This window comes from Salvia hispanica, chromosome 5 (assembly GCF_023119035.1).
Source record: "Salvia hispanica cultivar TCC Black 2014 chromosome 5, UniMelb_Shisp_WGS_1.0, whole genome shotgun sequence".
Taxonomy (NCBI): Eukaryota; Viridiplantae; Streptophyta; class Magnoliopsida; order Lamiales; family Lamiaceae; genus Salvia; species Salvia hispanica.
In genome coordinates this window covers 37,389,912-37,408,535 of record NC_062969.1, presented here as the reverse complement: position 1 = coordinate 37,408,535, position 18,624 = coordinate 37,389,912, and the positions used below count along the sequence as shown (strand labels likewise).

The 18,624-nt window shown below is 32.6% G+C and overlaps 3 protein-coding genes and 1 long non-coding RNA gene across 4 annotated transcripts; 3 read left to right on the top strand and 1 right to left on the bottom strand.

The window, feature by feature from the left end:
- Positions 1-300: 300 nt before the first annotated feature.
- LOC125191408 (PLASMODESMATA CALLOSE-BINDING PROTEIN 3-like) lies at positions 301-3,414 on the top strand. The gene is made up of 3 exons (XM_048088960.1): positions 301-425; positions 530-778; positions 3,257-3,414. The coding sequence occupies exons 1-3, from the start codon at positions 362-364 to the stop codon at positions 3,289-3,291; spliced, it is 348 nt and encodes a 115-aa protein (XP_047944917.1). The 5' UTR covers positions 301-361; the 3' UTR covers positions 3,292-3,414.
- A 1,450-nt stretch (positions 3,415-4,864) lies between these two features.
- Positions 4,865-9,112, top strand: LOC125186135 (protein NAR1). The gene is made up of 12 exons (XM_048082468.1): positions 4,865-5,069; positions 5,310-5,407; positions 5,724-5,806; positions 5,991-6,144; positions 6,265-6,451; positions 6,691-6,817; positions 7,149-7,305; positions 7,397-7,446; positions 7,525-7,696; positions 7,976-8,102; positions 8,203-8,294; positions 8,581-9,112. The coding sequence occupies exons 2-12, from the start codon at positions 5,321-5,323 to the stop codon at positions 8,731-8,733; spliced, it is 1,389 nt and encodes a 462-aa protein (XP_047938425.1). The 5' UTR covers positions 4,865-5,069; positions 5,310-5,320; the 3' UTR covers positions 8,734-9,112.
- A 3,228-nt stretch (positions 9,113-12,340) lies between these two features.
- Positions 12,341-13,203, top strand: LOC125187675. Its single transcript, XR_007170651.1, has 3 exons — positions 12,341-12,464; positions 12,822-12,972; positions 13,064-13,203. It is a non-coding gene; the product is annotated as an uncharacterized LOC125187675 (long non-coding RNA).
- An 856-nt stretch (positions 13,204-14,059) lies between these two features.
- On the bottom strand, positions 14,060-16,110 carry LOC125189967. Its single transcript, XM_048087178.1, has 4 exons — positions 15,509-16,110; positions 14,714-14,932; positions 14,390-14,491; positions 14,060-14,074 (listed from the first exon to the last, which is right to left on the bottom strand). The coding sequence occupies exons 1-4, from the start codon at positions 15,992-15,994 to the stop codon at positions 14,060-14,062; spliced, it is 822 nt and encodes a 273-aa protein (XP_047943135.1). The 5' UTR covers positions 15,995-16,110.
- Positions 16,111-18,624: the final 2,514 nt, after the last annotated feature.

The window sequence follows — 18,624 nt, the reverse complement described above, 5'->3', positions numbered from 1 at the left end:
CCCTAAAAAAAAATACTACTCCACTAATATGTTGAAAACAATAATATTTGAACACCAAAATGTAATATGGATATAATTTTGTTTAGGAATTACTCTATGCGTATGACTAGTTCCAGTCAAACACAAAATCTATATAATGAAAGAAATGCAATCAGCATAATAAATGGCAACTGATTACAAACGTTGAAGAATGAGAATTGGAGTAATTACTAATTACCACATTCCATTTTTATCTTTTACGCTGATATGTGCAGAAAAAGCTAAATTTATTTAACCTCCACATCCATCTTTATATAAAGATAGGAGTTTTGCCTTTGAAGCCACCCCCCTATACATTTTTGTAAAACTGAAATCATTTGTGATGAAGATGTTGATCAAGGCTCTAATCGCTCTCTTCTTCCTGCTCTCGCTATTGCATAATTCTGGTAGCATTTTCTATATTTATGCCGATTTACACTGCTTAATTTCAAAATGAATGAGGTGGAGTAAGTATTAATTATTGGATTTATTTTGCGATGGTTTTAATTAGATGGACAGTTCCAAGACTATTGCATTGCGGACGAGCAAACACCCGAAGATGTGCTCGAGCAAGCCATGAAGTGGGCCTGCAGCAATGGGGCGGACTGCAGCGCCATCGGAGAGAATGGGCCGTGCTACCTTCCTAACACAGTCAAGGACCACTCCTCATATGCATTCAACAGCTACTATCAAAACATGAAGCACAAAGGAGGCAGTTGTTATTTCAATGCTGCTGCACTTATATCTGATCTCGATCCAAGTAAGATCAATATATTTTTATTATAATCTAGGTTTTATAATTTGCTTGCATTTTAAGATTATTCCATTTGCCTGTTTAGATCAGGGAATTCTTTATGTGGACATGACAGCTTTTTGATAATTAAATACTTTCATTTTGAATTTGAATAAATTAATTTCTTCATGAATTGACTGCAACCGGATTTTGAAATTGGAAGAAATTAATATGCATCACAAAATGTGGATTTTCACAGTAGTAGAAGCAACATACCATGTTATTTGCCTGTTGCGAGTTTCTTTCTCATTTAAAAGGAGAAAAAGGAGAAAGGGGAAATTAAAGGATGGAAAAAAATATTCTGCTCAATATATTTATCATTACTAATGATTTATAGTAACAAGATCTCTGTTTTTCTTTTTCTTTTTCTATGATTTATTGGTTTGTGTAATAATCTATCTATACATATATAAAAGGGTAGTTTTGAGGGTAATTTAGGTAACTGAGAGATGTTTTTGAAGGTAATTTAGGTAGCTGAGATATGTTAATGCCATTAATACACGACTCTATCAATATTGTAACAATAATGTTACAAAGACTAAACCTCAAATGACTCTCCACTAATACACGACTCCATCAATCATTTTAGAAATTAATATAGTAATAGTAACTATTAAAATTTAATTAGGATAATTAAATACTATTAATGCATTTAATACCCAGAATTTATTCAAAGTTTATTATGAGATGCGTGGGTTACTTGGAATACAATGTGCCACACTGGCTCATTAAAATTCACGAATGAGAAGAATGCTAAAAGTCATTTAAATTAAAAAAAATTAAAAAAAAATCAATAAAACCTAACAATATGGGTAGTGGTTGAACTTCTACACATTTTTGGTTCAGATTAAACAAAATCTTCCATCGAGAACGGTTAAACATTTCTATGCCATTTATTACTACTTCAATTTATAATAAATTATACTTGGATCCCTAAGAGTCAATAGAGAAGAATGTAAAAGGCATTATCGGATTAGAATGTCAAAAGCTACTAAATTTTCTATAAATATCAATTCTGTTAATTAAAATTGTCATGGACTCATGAGCGTGGTGGAAAAAAAAATGTCTAGCTTTGCATTTCATTTTTTTAGCTTACGTATATGTATTTCATTCCTTCTATTACATCCCCTAAACATTCCTTTAGTAGGATAACCCAAAAAGGAAAATGTTGCATTTCTAATGAGACAGAGGAAGTATATTTTAAAGTTAAGGGTTTAGGATTTAACTTCTAAGGTTTGGGTTTTTAGTGTATAAGATCACTATATTGCAATGAAATTCAGCTCGACTAGGAAGTTTCTCACCAATGGAATCTTAAATTATAGCTTTTGATAAACAATATCTTAAATCTCATTAGGAGAAATGGTAATTATACATTCTTTAGTGTATTTTTTTTTGTTTTGTGTGATGGAAATTTGCTTTATTTTTTGGTCTCACGGTCAGAGTCATTTTTCCATTTTACAAAAATAATAATGTACAATATGATTTTCCACGTATTTATAATTTTGCTGAATCTAACTTCATACGTTTGTTTTTACTAAGCGGGCATATTAAAACTTAAACTAAAAACAACCGTTTTTCTTAAAAAATGGAGTAATATATTTTAAATGCAAAACGATTAATTCATATTTACGATTAAAGATCAAATGTAAATTGTGGGATTAAGAGACCTCTAAAAATATGATTATATGTTAGAACGTATGATTAGTGGAACTCTAATAACTAATAACATATTTTCTTTAATAAATGGAAGACACTCACCATTGAAATCAAATTTAATTCAATTAAACTTAACAATATGAGTAGTGGTTGTAATTTTATTTGTTCGAATATTTAATGTTAAGAAATTACTTATAGGGGCATTGGGGTTTAGCCGTTTTATAATTTTGGATTTCTTTATCTAATTTGGCTCAATATTCAATTTTTTAATTTGGCAAAATTATTAATTTCTGTTTAAGTTTGGCACGATCTATCCCTATAGTTATGGATTGATTATATTAAATGTCTTGTGTTATATTTAATAGAGATAAATAAATTATTAATTTCTATTTATAATAAATTGGTATGGATTTATTATATTTAATAGAGATAAATCATTTGCTATCTATCCAACTATGGAATTCAAATATGTATTCTTTAAAATTTAATCGCAAATTATAAAATCGTATTCATAAATTCATTTAACAATTAGAAATATGTTGCTGAAATAGAGTAGATCTTAGCCACCCAAGCATTATTTGATTATATAGTTTTTATTGATATAATGAATTGTTATTGTATTTATTTTTGAGTTTAGAAATTGATGTAACGATTTTGTTTCTCATGTCTTAAATATGAATTCACAATTTTGAATAAGTTCATATAGAAAATTATTTCGGCCGTGATACTAGTTTATTGTTAAAACCTCTGTTCTGTGAAAGTTTATAATGCAAATGCTCTGAATGACAGGTCACAATTCATGCAAGTTCGAGTCTCTCCCTTGAGCCATGTTACAAGCTAAAAGTAGTGATCAAAGGCTTGTTTGGCATTCAGGATAGGATAATGTGTAGTGTTGGTATATTTGAATGATGTACTCTTTTGAAGTATTAATATTATGATTGATAATATTAAATGCGCAAAATTATCTTATATAAAAATTAATTCGTGGCAAGAGGATGATAAAATAAAGATAGTTTAATCTATTGATAAATTAATTAATGAGTACTATTAAATTTTTTAGGTGAGATCCATGGTAGGTCGTTGATTTATTGACAAATTAAGAAATGGCATAATTAAGATTTGTAGGTTAATATATAACCTCGACTGGAATAATATTATAGCAATACATGATTTAAAAAAAAATATTAATGTTTAGCAAAAGTGTTCAAGAGTCGAATGACGCCATGTATGAAGACATGATGCATCCAAACACTATTCTATCAAGACATTCACTATCTTTGCTCAACACCGCTCATTGTCATTATCGTTTAACCTTTAAAACATATGCAAGCATGGCAAAGAATTTGATATACTCAGTGAACACATGCCGAAATATAAATTTTCTTAAAAATATATGGAATGCTGCCATTGAGTGATCTCAGGATTTTAACTTTATATATGTCCGAGTCACCAAAATATTTCATCGTAAAACATGGATGCACATCCCATTACATCCATTATCATCCTTCCATATCTGAATATACATGACAAAGAACGTGGTCACTTTCCAAGTAACTAGACCGACCAACTTAAAAGATGACGCCCGATCTACTTGGTGTACACCATTCCGAGTAGGGTTTGCAGCCATACTAGGGCCCATATTCATTAAACATACTCCCTCCATTTCTCAATAGAAGTCTCATTTCACTTTTACTATTTTTGGCAAAAGGACCCACATTTTACTAACTCTCTCTCTCACACATTTTATTATAAAATTAATATTATATAAAAGTAGGTCTCACATTCCACTAACTTAATCTACCACTTTCGTTTACAAAAGTTAAACAATTTTTTAATACATGTCCAGTAAAAAATGTGACTTCTATTAGGGATCGGATGGAGTACATTGCAAAGCCACAGTTCAATCAAAACCAAAGTATGACATGACAAACATACCCCACATCACTTTTCATATGAAAACATAGTATTTGAAACATGGTCTCCTCAACTCAGATCTTTCGTTCCGCTCTCCAATAGCATACTTGAAAAACTCTTTATTAAAAAAAAAGATATACCATACTAATCAAACTTTAGGAAAAAATTAAACTTAAAAAATAATGCACGCATCCTACATTAGTGTTCGTTTTATTTTCTTGCTTATACTCAGGGAATTTCTGAAATTCTCGTATATTAATTAAATCATGAAATTGATATTGCCATCTCCAAGTCCAAATATGATCTAAAAATGATACTACTAATTCAAAACTTGAATATAATTTTGAGGCCTCAACTAAACCATACTCTTCTCATTAAAATAGCCGGCCCAAATCCTAATTTAAAAATAGATGGCCCAATCTCGTCAAAAATAAATGTGGGAATTGTTGGCTTATTATTATTTCACTTAATTGTATTTTGACATCACATTTGCGCATCTGTTTGTTACATTCTCCTTCAACGTGAACAACTTGCTCTTCGACTCTCCCGCGCCGTTCACGCCGGAGTTCTCCGACGCCAGCCGGCCACGCCTCTGTTTCTTCACCTATTCATCCCTCCTTCTCCATCATCCACGAAGAAGTATATAAAAGCTTGAAGCTTCACAGTCCACACCCATTGCGAATAATTGGTAAGAGTTTTTTTATGCATCTTATTCCTCTTGTATTCTAGTAATAGCAGCAATATTTGCCCAGTTTTTCCTTGTTGAGTTTTATCGAGTAGGCAAGTTAGTCAGACTAGGAAACCCATTGGAATACACACCGCCTTTCAATCCCCTTTTATAAATCTTCAAATCCCTAATTCCGCCGACTCTCCACCTTCAACTGGAACGCACGGCCGTCTCATTAATTATCAATCTTTCGTTTTTCAGGGACTGCGATAATGTCGGAGAGATTTTCTGCCACGCTCAGAATTGGCGACTTGAACGATTACATAGCTCCATCACAGGGCTGTGTCATTAACACTGAGGTAATTAATTGCTTCTTTTAATCAATAATCATCACCTAGGTTATTGACAACTGGTTTGGAATTTCACAAATTTTTGCTCCCTGTTTTTGTTGAAATTGTTCAACTGCAATCACTTCTGTTAGAGTTTATTAAATATTTCCAGATGGATTTTGCAATCAGTGAAGTTTAGTGCTTGGTTATGTTGCTCCCTTTTTCAAGTATAATATCAATTGGTGCATGATCCCCTGTGAAAGTGGCATTCTCGTTTAGTATGATCTTGTTTGTTGCCATTCTTTTCTTTGTTTGTCATCTTCGTCTAGTTTATGCTTGTTAACAGAATACTGGGAAATCAAGGATGGCTCCTAAAGCAGCTCAGACGGAGCCTGTGAAGATCTCGCTCAAGGACTGCTTAGCATGCAGGTAAATACAACTATAGTGCTAGTTTTCAGGATGGACGTGTTTGTTTTTTTATGACCACTGTTGCTAGATATAGTCACTTAGTCCTCCTCTGCACTTGCGTGTGTATCCGTGAGTAAGTGCAGGGGAAGAATGGAGGAAGGAGAGAAAATCAAAACTGGTGCACTAATGCATGATTTTCACGCAGTGGGTGTATAACTTCTGCAGAGACAGTTATGCTTGAGAAGCAGAGTTTAGATGAGTTTCTTTTGAACCTCAACAAAGGAAAAGCTGTAATTTTCTCCCTTTCTCCCCAGTCTAGGGCTTCTCTTGCTGTTCATTTTGGCCTATCTCCCCTTCAGGTAAGATTTTATATGTAGAAATCATTGTTGTACTTTATTTATTTTTGCTGGACAAATAGTTTTTGGATTGTCTATTTTGGGTACATGTTCCTGGCACTACCAGTTTTTTCATAATTTCAGGTATTTCAGAAACTTACAACATTGTTGAAGTCTTTGGGAGTGAAAGCCATTTTTGATACTAGCAGCAGTCGAGATTTAACACTTATTGAGTCTTGTAATGAATTCATAGCTCGGTATAGAGAAAAGAATTCAGCTAGTGAAGAGAAGTCAAAATCAGCCCTTCCTATGATTTCATCTGCATGTCCAGGTACTAAAATACAAAACACTCTTCCTGTGTGCTATAGCTGCAAATATTTGCTCTTTTTAACCTAATAAAAATAGGATGTCCAAAAGTAGTTATCTATGTGCGGTTATGTGTTGGAGAGAGGTAGGAACGTTTTGGGAGGTAGACTTTGTATATTGGGCGTCTAAAATTATTTCATAATAATTGAAATGTCTTCCTTGATTGTAATTTGTAACTAAATTTTTCTTGATATGCAATGGCAGGTTGGATATGTTATGCTGAAAAAACTCTTGGATCATATATTCTTCCACATATTTCTTCAGTGAAAAGTCCCCAGCAAACAATTGGTGCTGCCATTAAGAACCACATCTGCCAAGAATTATGTATCAGGTGATTAGCGATCTAAAAAATTGTAATGGACACTTTTGGTTCCAACTAATATAGTTGCTTTGTTATTGCTTGTGAATGGTTATGCATTTGTCCCAGTACCTTTGGAAATTGGAAGCACCAGTGCCGTGATGGGATCCATGAGTAGTTGCTTGATTGTCCTGTAGTTTTATGATATTTAGAAGTTGTTAGTCAGGCTTTTTGTTTAGAATTGATTTATCAAATCATAGTATGTGCCCATTAGAAACCACTTAAGAAGTTCTTATGCCTCCTAAATTTATGAACTTTAGAGAAATGGTTTTTGATATTGGGGATATACCGTATGTGCAAGCAGGCCAGAGGACATATATCACGTGACTGTGATGCCCTGCTATGACAAAAAGCTTGAGGCTGCTCGTGATGACTTTATGTTTCAGTCAGATTCAGATGCTGAAAGAATTACAGAGGTCGACTCAGTGTTGACAACTGGAGAGGTTTTAGATCTAATTAAGGTATATTTTCTGTGATAGCAGTCTGATCATCCAGTATTTATTGTTTAATATACTGTTTATCTAAAATGTAAATTACGTATCATTGTCGCAGATGAAATCAATTGATTTTACAACCTTGGAGGATTCTCCTCTGGATAAATTGTAAGGGTTTGTTGTTTATAGACTATCTGAAGCAGGTATGATGGCCTGGGACTGATCAAGTGATAATTTAATCCACAGATTGTCTAATATAGATGAAGAAGGCAATCTCTATGGTGTTCGTGGGAGCTCTGGAGGTTATGCTGACACACTTTTTCGTTATGCCTCAAAGATGCTTTTTGGGAAGGAAATTGATGGTCCTCTTGAGTACAAGACTGTAAGGAATGCGGATTTTCGTGAACTTACTTTGGAAGTAAGTTTTATATTCCTTCATTCAGCGGATTCTCCTAAAATTTTAAATCTTTATTTCCTCTCATACTTGGTTTACCTTGATACTTCTTATTCCTTGTTCAATGATGCTTCATACTTTCCCCTGGTCTCTGTTTTCATCATTTCACCCTCCTATGTAGCATAATGCAAGAATTCGTATATGTATCTTAGTTGCTCTTCACTATACACATACTTGATACTTCACTATTAAAATAAGGGTAACCTCGTGTTCTTTTCCTAAGAGAATCTCTTTCTAATGCAGGTAGAGGGTAAAATTGTGTTGAGATTTGCACTGTGTTATGGATTCAGGAACTTGCGTAACATTGTTACAAAAATCAAATCTGGAAAGTGTGAATATCATTTTCTAGAGATAATGGCTTGCCCTTCTGGTATTTTTCTTTCCCACCTTCTAATTTTAATTTAGGAGTGTAATTGATGTATATTCATCTGAAAGTAATTCTGTTTTCTTAATGTTTGCACCTATGACAGGATGCCTAAATGGTGGAGGCCAAATCAAACCCAATCCTGGTCAATCTGCAAAAGATTTGATTCAATTGTTAGAAGCAACATATTCTGAAAATGTAAGTCTGATTGTATGTTGGATTGTGGTTATATTCTGTCTGTTAGTTATATCGGGTGTCTGATAACCTTTTACTTCGTGGGAGAACAATGTCAAAAGATGGGGATAGAATTGGTGGGTTTGGACTTCCTGAATCCTGAACTTTCAGCTTCAGGAAAAGGAAGAAAATTTTCAGTGCCTTGACAACCTAACAATACATTGACACCCTTCTGTTGTTTGATGCCTCAGCTGCTGGGTAATTTATTTCGATGGATGCTAATTGTTTAAGCTTTTACACATCTTTTCAGGTATTGGTGGCCGATCCGTTTGAAAATCCTGGAATCAAAAGGCTATATAATGAGTGGCTTGGGCAACCTGGTTCAGAGAAGGCGAAGCGACATCTTCACACCGAATACCACCCCGTTGTGAAAAGCATCTCCTCTCAGTTGCAAAACTGGTAGAAACACTTATTTTGGCAAAGTAATTTCAATTAAGCATATGGTAATACGGTTCTCTACCCGCTCAAATCTTCTAGAAGCATTTATGTGCCTGATATTCTTTTCAACTTATTTTTTTTCTTTTCAACTTATTTTTTTTGGGTAGTCAGGCATATAAATATATGTGAAATGCGATCATGTTTTGCTATAGGTTGTTTTAGCATAGATAATTTGTTTAGATGTCGTAAATATGTTGTCTGTGTTGATGTAAAAACATCAAGCTTCAAATGCAAGTTCACCTTAGAAGTCTCATTTGATGTGTTTTGTGTTGTATATTAATGGGAAGATTGGATTTCTTTACACAGCCACAATATCTATTACTTTGGATACACCACATTTTAAATTGAGGTATGAATTCCTTTATGTAATGATTTGGTTATGCAAATCATCTATTGACCGTAACAATTTTATTTTGAAGTATGGCTATTGCTGTCGAATTTTCTTATTTTGATGAATATTATTATAAGCCTCGAGAGTTATGTTATACATTCTCGTGTAACACAGCCATATGTTGTCTAGTTTTAAAGTTTGGAGGTAAAATGATATTGTCTTTGTTGCCCATTCCTCTTCCAATTATCTCTCTCTACTCGTCTGTCTTACCTGTAAGCTATGAACCCGACTCTAAACCCCACCATCCCCGTCAATTGCACTTCGCCTTCACTGTTAACGAAACCAATTCTTCCGACCGCATGTTCCAGATCGAGATAGTAGACGCTGCACCTGAATGGGAATCTTCACGCCCTAGCTGATTGAGCAGCGCGGCTCCGCCTCTGAGATGTTGTGGAAAAGCATCCGGGCTAGCAAACTCATGGTTATAGATTCATGGTTTTGGTTGTAGTTCTTTTCTTTGTTTGTCTGGGTGTATTATTCATGCGTCATTTCAATTAGCTTTCTAGTTTGAAATTATGATACTCCCTCCATCCTCGATTAGGAGTTTGATCGAACACGAGTTTTAAGAAATGTAAAGAAAAGTTGGTTGAAAAAGTTAGTGGAATGTGAGACCCATTTTTTATATTGGTTTTATAATAAAATGTGAGTGAATTGAGTTAGTGGAATGTGGGACCTACTTACTATTTATGGTAAAAATGAAGTGTGACTCTTAATTGGGGACGGACCAAAATGGAAAAATATGACTCTTAATCGGGGACAGAAGGAGTAATTTGTATTGATATTTGTATGTTTCATCAATGGACAGCATGTCAGCATTTATAATGCTGGAAGAATAAAGAAACATGATTCCATCTCAATCTAATTGTTCCCTCACTTATTTTTTGTGATCCATTTTCTTGTTGGAATAAATAATTAAACTTGATTTTGTAGTAGAATTATTTAGATATTAGTAGGTATTAAAATATCTAGATATTTTAAGAGAATTCTCTAGATTATATATATTTTGTAGAATTCTCTAGAATTAGGATGTATTAAAATATTTGGATATTTCAGTAGAATTTCCTAGAATGTTAGGAAAATATCTAGATTTTTATGGAGAAAAAATCTAGATATAAAAATATTATAGAGAATTCTAGAATATGAAGTGAATCCCTATAAATAGGGAAAGTTATAATATTTTGTATAAGTTGAGAAGTTGAGTGAGTTGAGAAAGTTTGAAAATAAAGAGTTCTTAGTTTTCCCACGTCACCTCTCCTAAATTATTTCCTACATATTCCATCCATCCTCCTCTCAAATATTTTCTCCAAACTAAATTACTCCTCCGACATATATCTTATATATATTCCAACATTTCTCTTCCTCTATTTACTCTGGAGAAGCAACAAATGAAAATATTTGTAAAATAAATTGGTTTATGTCCGCATTGCCTGCTTGTGCGACATCCACAAAAAATCATGGATTATATTAAATATGTCATGTCAATTTAAATCATGGGGTATATAATTAAATTAGCAATTATGTACCTTTGATGATTTTTTTAAGTAGTTTTAAAGTGAAGAAAATGTTATATTTGACCTCAAGTTCATGATTTTTAAGATTTTTCTCACAAATGTAAAATATTCATACTGAAATGCAAATAGTAAGACTTTTGAAGAAAAGAAAATGTGATACTTGTTCATAAAAAATTAAAATTAAAGTAACTCATTTACTGTTATCTTATTCTCTTTTCTACTTTGATCTCCTTTTAATTATTTATTTTATTTTCTCTTCACTTAATACAATTTATTATCATTTTCTTAGATTATATACTAAAAAAGTTTACCACTTACTAATAACGATTGGAGTATAATATTGCATATTTATTTCAAAATTTTTGTGTACTTGCAATTCTCGCTCGAAAGGTTGGCAAAGAATTGACTCCCAACATTTTAAAAATAAGATTGTTGATATTGTTATGAGAACTTTGTAAAATTGAGGTTGTCAATAAATACTGTAAATGTGTATTTGTATTAATTTTAAAATATTTAAAAATTAATATTCTTTCTCTTTCTGTACCATAAAAATAAAGACTTTGGGATTACACAAGATTTGATGCAAAATCAGTAGAATATAAAGTAGGTGAAGTATTTTAGTGAATAATATAATCCATATTATTAATATTGTAATGTAATGAATTTGTTTCAAAAATAGAAATTGATTAATTTTATTGGACGGCCAAATAGCAAAAGTGACCTATATTTTTGGAACAAATGCGTTTAATGATTAAGAGCATCTCCAACCATTCCACTAAACTCTAACTCATTTTAGTGTAAATCTCACAATAAATATTGATTTTAGACCATCTCCAAGGGTACACTAAAACTTAAAATGGGATAGGTATTTAGCTCCAATAGTACTCAAAAACCAATCCTATTTTTGGTTTTTGAGAAAAAAATACCTATCTTTAGGTTTACACTAAACTCAAACCCAAAACTTTTTCAAATTTTGTGAGTAAAAAGAGCATACTAGAGAGAATATTCTTTTAAATTTGAGTTTAGTGTAAATGGTTGGAGTAAAATCATATTTGGTGTGACATTTACACTAAAATGAGTTTGGGTTTAGTGTAAATGGTTGGAGATGCTCTTACTCCAACCATTTACACTAAACTCAAACTTAAAAGAATATTCTCTATATTATGCCTTTTTTACTCACAAAATTTAAAAAAAATTTAGGTATTGGTTTAGTGTAAACCTAAAGATAGGTATTTTTTTTCTCAAAAACCAAAAGTAGGATTGATTTTTTAGTACTATTGGAGCTAAATACCTATTCTATTTTAGGTTTTAGTGTATCCTTGGAGATGGTGCAAGCCCAATGTATAATTATGAGATATATTATTGTATGCTAGTTTGGAAGTTGATTACATTTTCCATGCCTATTATAAAATGGTTAATTTAACAAAGCGATCCCTTTGATTGCCAAGAAAATCTTACCTTCTTTTCTATAATAAAATTACTACAACGAATCTTCGAAAATATGAAAACAATTGGGTAGCTAGTGGAGTATATGTCTGCTCAAAAATCATTTCACATTAAACAAGTATTTATTGAAAATTTAAAAGAAATTATTCTACATAAGTGAGTGGGGCCCAGCTTTAGGTAGCAATAAATATGAAATGTGGTGCTAGGTTTTATATGCCAGGACGGGACAGGAGAGTTAATTCTGAGACAAGGAAAACATTTGCTTCTCTCTATTCGAGAAGACCTTCTTATTATTCCGAGACAAGAAAAAACTCTGCTGCTGCTTCAGAAATCCAATTTTGCAACATGGTAAAATACTCAATCCCAATTCCATCTTTGAAATTTTTTTGATGCTGTTTTAAGTTGAAAAGATAGCTGTTCGCTGAGATTTTCTGCAAATCAAATACGGAAATGTGTTGGCTTTTGTTCTTCCGGAACCAACTGCGCTGCCCCTGCAGACATATTAGCTTTTGTTCTTGTTTTTAAGTTAAAACATATTAGTAGTGAAAATGAGTGATGAATTGGAAGCAAGGCAGGCAGGCAGGCATTAGTTATTTTTTGTTTTTTGTTTGTTAATTTGAACGTGTGAAACAACTGGTGCTGCGTTGGCGTATTTTGGAATGAAAATGAAACTAAGTAGGGTTTTCAAATTTTGAATGTGCGCAGACGGTATCGAAGCGTTTGGCGGAGAAGAAAGTGGCCAAGTTTGAGAAGAATATAAGTAGGAGAGGAGTGGGTCCCATCTCTTCCAACAAGACCACCTTGGAGCCTGCTCACGTTGTTCTTATTCTCTTCGCCGTCTTGGTCGTCGCCTCCTGTAATAACTACTAATAACCTTTCCTCTCTCTGTCTATATATATATATATACATTTTAATATATATATTGGTGGTGGGACTGGGATTTGCAGTTATCTTTCAGGTGGTGAGGATGGCCATCAATGGTGGAATTCCTGCAGAGCAAGATTCTTGAGGAATGGAAAACCCTCTTTTTCTCACTGACTTAATAATGTCACTGTCGCTTATTCAACTACAACTTTTTTGATATAAAATGGCCTTTAATTTTAACAAACCATTGATTTATCCTTGTTTATTGGAGTAGTAATAAGCATTTGTTACTACTACTTATTTTTTCATGGATTTGAAGTCTGATTTGTTTTGATTAACATCAAGCCATTCCATTGTAGTTAGAGAGTAATTCATTGTGTAGTCAGAAGCTCAATGTTTTGATCCTACTCTCATTTCATTGTGCATCAACTTTGCTCTCCAGTATTCGGTCACTGCAAAACTTGATTTCAACCAAATAAAGTACTCCCTACGTCCCTCTGTAGTAGAGGCGTTTCATTTTCATCACTCATTTTAGAAAAATGATAGTAATAATTAAAGTAGAGAGAAAGTAAAATATGAGAGAATAATATAGACAAGACCATAGTTTAAATTGAAGAAAACGTGCAACTTCAAAGATCCAAAATCGCATTTATATACTTTTTGTTTTTTTGGAAGTTGCTTACTTCACTTCATTCTTAAAGCGGGTTTTGATCCGCTAAAAAGCTCACTTTGAAGTAGCTGTTAAGTCCTTTCTTCTTTATAAAATTTTTGATGAGCTTATAAGAAGTGTTCATATATGGTTGCTTATTATAATGAAGGTGATTTTATTATTACAATGGCTAAAACCTGCAGCTTGTTTTTCCATCGTAAGATTTTGTTTTTGTAACAGAAAAAACTATGAACTCTTAATGAATAAAATTTTTTTATATCTCCATTTTAACTCAGCAAGACATCCGAGATTAGAAATCAATTTAGGATATGTAACCTACTAATTTGTTTTTCATCAAATATATATAATAGTCATGATATGAATTATATTCAGCAAACAAGCCAACATGTATTGCAAAACTTCAAAAAAGCTATTCTTGGTTGAACTATTCAAAACAGAAAACAAGGTAAGATAAAATTTTGATAGAGAACTAACTACTATATTGTTAAGTTGATTTGAACACAGCCATGGATGCTAGAGTTGAGAATTATCGATTGCAAGTCAAAAATAGGTTCACCAGGCTTAATTAGAATTGAAGAACCATCAAGAATTTCACATTATCTGAAATTGGAAGAAGAAAATTATGCATTGCTGAAATATTCAGTGTCAACAGCAACAGCCAAAAGGAGTGAAAACTTGATAGATGTGACATTGTTCTTACTTGAGAAAGTAGGAATAGATGATTGATTGTATTGTTTACCAGAAAATTTGATGCAGCATCTTCTTGATCATATGATGGAGTCCTTGGGGAGTTGAAAGGGCTATCATTGAATCCTCTTCCAGAATATTTGTCTGCCTTCACCTGTGACCAAAGAGAACACAACATTGTCCCACATTTGATCGTTAATGAATAACAATGATAGCATATACGAGCATTAATCCAAATGAACTTTGTTGGCAAGTTTTTGACAAGCCAAGATTCTGTGTTACTATATGGATCAACACACAAATATGTCAACATCAAGCATATTTTGCAGCTGATCCCATGTAGAAGAGAAAACAAAATGCTCGTATTTATTTTTACCTGTGCAAGATCTTCAGCAAGAGATTGCAGCTGTCCGGTAAGAGAAGTAACCTGTCTTTGAAGATTTGGTATGAGTTGCTTAGCCTGTTTCAGCTCTGATCCCTGCTTCTCCAAAATGTTCTGAACTTGCGAATTCATAACATCTGGGAAGAGAACAGCACTTTTAAGAGACTTTATCTCTTCCCTTTGCTTCAAGCACAAGTCTTTCAATTTTTCAACCTAAAAGTTGCATAATGATTAGTACTAACATTCAAGAATAGCCTCATCTTAGAGCATATACAGCATTGATTCATAAACACTACTCGAAAGATTAATACGTTTAAGTTGGGTGTGATGTGAAATATCTTGTACGACAAACTAAAAAGGACCGCAGAGAAACCTCATAAACACTTGATATTACAATGATGACATTATGTAAAACAAATGAAGACAAGTTCAAGTGGGATTAAAACAATGTTACCAAACCAGTTAAGCAGCAAAAGCTACTTCATAATTGGCAATAGAGAGCTATTAACGTTCTGAGCCTCCAATTAATCATCCTCACCAAAGTACTGATAAAAAATCTATTTTTTTCTTATTAAGAGAACAAGACATTGTTACATTGAACTCCTGCATTTCTCATATAACTTTGTCTTAACACATCCAACTTATAGTGTTCTTGTACTAGCACTAACACTTCAAAAACTCCAATTATGTGCTTGTCCAAAATATTAAGAAAATTAGAAATGTTTACTTGAATTGGTCCAAGCAACAACAGCTAAATAAGCAATAGCAATCAAGGAAGAAAGTAATTACCTCTCTGTTTTTGTCCTCAAGCAGAATCTTGAATTCAGCAATCTGCTCCTCCTGCTCCTTATTCAAACTCAAGAGCTCCCGCTCACTCCTCAACACCATCGCCAGGCTCCTCGTATTACTTTTAACCTCCGTGAGAGCCTTCTTCGAGCTCTCCTCTCCCTTCTTCGCCGACCCCTTAAACAGCTTCTTGTGAAGTCCACTCAATCCAGCGCTCTTCTTGCCTCCTTTCTTCAAATCCTCCGCCAAGAGATCAGAGGCAATCACAAATGCCGGATTTTTGACCTTCTTAGTCTCCACCAATTTCTTGACCATGGAGCTGAAATTGAGGTGGTTGGCATCGGATTTCTTGGCAACGAGGGCGCGTGAATTGGTGGTGCCACGCGAAGAGGAATTGGAATATTCGGCGGAGGAGGAGGGGTCGGATTTGGTGGAGCTGTTAAGGCTGTTGGACTTGTAGCGAGTTGCAGGCCTGATTGAAGAAGCCATTAATAAATCTTGAGAAATCTGAATTAATTTCGGGGTTTTTGGGACTTGGGATGTGGGAATGATTAAGATTTGAATTAAGGATTTGAGGAGTTGTCAATTGAAGAAAATCCGGTGGATTTTTGTCTGTCTGGTTTCAAATTTCGGCATGCCAGTGTGGGAAGACTAAAATGCCCTGAGTAACGGCGGGCTTTTCATTTTTCAAACTAATTTGTGTCTGAAAGAGGACAACTATTTAATCATTTAAATAATCATAAACGAATTTAATTAAATATCAAATTAGTACTTCAATTTTTAGCTCAATACAATAGTAGTCATTGGCTAATATTGGAGTAAGCATTCTCTTCGAAAACTTTTGTCTATGTAATTCAATGTGACTTTTGGAAAGAAAATGACGTGGTAAATAATTCCAAAACTCGTCTTGTCATCACCCACAATTGCCAACATATTTGTTAAATACATTTGTTAAGAGAGTCCACAGTAGTATAGAACAACCACACCACAGTCACAAAAATTTATACATAGAAAAAAAAAAAAAACTCTTCCGTAATGTCATCACAAAATAAATTAAGAAAAAAAAAATGGAAAAAGACTACCACAGTAAAGGTTCACAATAAATGATGTATCTTTTTAATGGACGGAACCGTTGAAGCCTCCACCCGCCTCCGCGGCGGGCCTATCGTGGACATTCTAGTAATACTAATATACTACTAATATAGAATGAAGATATATATTTTATATATATTTAAACTAACATTCCTCCTTTTACACCATACACGAGTATTATATTTTCAAATAGAATGAAGATATATTTATGTAAATTATTGCACATATCCCATAATTTTAAATACCAATTTTTATTTAAACGTGTTAGGTTATTAATTTTATCGTAATGATTAATCTGCCCTTAATGCTAGTACTTATTTTGGACAGAATCAAGATAACAATGATTTTTCTTTTTCCATCTATATGTTAGAAATTTGTTATCAGTAATTGAATATGTCAAGTCAATTTTGTCAATTATGATGATGAATTAAAATAATATTTAGAAAACTGCTGTAAATTTACTAATAGTAATTATAATAAGAAAAGAAGAAGATTAAAATAAAACACTAATAATGAAATTATTTATTTTAATTTATGAAAATAAATGGAGTATCTTTTTTTATCAAGGTAAGAAAGGATTTTCCCCTTTTATGGAATTGGATTGTGAATGTCCTTTTCCTTAATTACCGTAAATAGGGTAAATATGTAAAACGAAAATTCAATAGAAAATGTATTAATATCTGAACTCTCGAAAATTAATAGAAATGACAAAAGAAGCTCAACTTATACAATTGTGTTAATTATCACTTTTCTCTAAAATATTATAGTTAGGTAATTTAAACTTTCGAAAACTAATAAAAATGACAAAAGAAGCCCAACATAAATAATTAACCAAGCAAACTTCCGGCACTGGGAGATTCATTATAATCAATCAAGTAATTTCAATTCAATTCCTTCAATTCAAATTCTAAAATTTCAACTACAAATTTCGACAAAATACTATCAACAGACACTTAAGCTAGGGAGGAAATAGACAACATTTAAGTACAGTTTTGATTTTTGTTTTTTTTTTATTTATATTATACTCTCTATGTGATAATCTCTATGTGATAAAATGTAAACTTATAAATTGTACAAACTCCAAACTTCTCAACACAGCTTCAATACAATATCAACACAGTGCAAAATTTTAAGATTTTGATGTCAACACAATATCAACACAACATCAATCCTTGACTGCTGTTGAAATTCTGTTGACATTTTATTGTTAATTTTTTTTTTGATCTGTCATTTGACATTTTTTAGTGGTCCAAATCTTAGCTTGAAGTTTGTTCAATATTTAGAGTTTGCATTTGATCTCATTTCTATACTTCCATACTCTCTCTGTCCCAACTAAGTAGAATCGCATTCATTTTCGAAATGTCCAACAAAATTGAGTCTTTTTTTTTACAAAAATAAAACATCTAATTATTCTTTTTATTTTATTCCATCACCTATTTTACTCTATTTGACCTCTCTTATTTTTTTTCTCTCTCATATTCTATTTTATTTTTATTAATTCATTTAACATAATTTTTTAATTTTTTCGCCAAAAATTTTACTTAACTCAGTTGAGACAAAGATAGTGGGATACTTTTTTCGAAGAGTTATGATGCTTTGTGATGGCCCAAGTTAAAGGCCCATTTTCACGAAGGCTAGCACCCGCTGCCCTACCCTAACCCAGGTGCATGTTCCAGCTGTGATCCACGTCCTTTAGAGGCTAGAGCACCCATAAGGCCATAACCGTGGTCGCTGAGGAGAGTTGAACATTAATTATTCACTAGTATCTACCCCGTGCGATGCACGACACATTGTATTTCATTTTAAAAGTATATAATATCAAATTATTATGTATTAAAAATATAAATTTATAAACTCAATTACTTTCGAAGTATTTTAACAATTTTCAATAAAATGCAAAAATATTACACAAAAATTTTAGTAGATAAAATAGAATGAAATGATTGCAACATACATACTTTCTTTCATACATTCTTAGATGATTATCAAAATGTTAAATAGTAAATAATAATAATAATAATAATAAT

Excerpts from the sequence above, each read along its gene's own strand:
- LOC125191408 (XM_048088960.1), top strand. The coding sequence starts at position 362 with ATGAAGATGTTGATCAAGGCTCTAATCGCTCTCTTCTTCCTGCTCTCG. Across the intron at positions 426-529 it reads CTCGCTATTGCATAATTCTG|ATGGACAGTTCCAAGACTAT; the intron begins GTAGCATTTTCT and ends GGTTTTAATTAG. Across the intron at positions 779-3,256 it reads TATATCTGATCTCGATCCAA|GTCACAATTCATGCAAGTTC; the intron begins GTAAGATCAATA and ends TCTGAATGACAG.
- LOC125189967 (XM_048087178.1), bottom strand. The coding sequence starts at position 15,994 with ATGGCTTCTTCAATCAGGCCTGCAACTCGCTACAAGTCCAACAGCCTT. Across the intron at positions 14,933-15,508 it reads TTGAGGACAAAAACAGAGAG|GTTGAAAAATTGAAAGACTT; the intron begins GTAATTACTTTC and ends TGCAACTTTTAG. Across the intron at positions 14,492-14,713 it reads TTGCTGAAGATCTTGCACAG|GTGAAGGCAGACAAATATTC; the intron begins GTAAAAATAAAT and ends CTTTGGTCACAG.
- LOC125186135 (XM_048082468.1), top strand. The coding sequence starts at position 5,321 with ATGTCGGAGAGATTTTCTGCCACGCTCAGAATTGGCGACTTGAACGAT. Across the intron at positions 6,818-7,148 it reads TGCCAAGAATTATGTATCAG|GCCAGAGGACATATATCACG; the intron begins GTGATTAGCGAT and ends ATGTGCAAGCAG. Across the intron at positions 8,295-8,580 it reads AAGCAACATATTCTGAAAAT|GTATTGGTGGCCGATCCGTT; the intron begins GTAAGTCTGATT and ends ACATCTTTTCAG.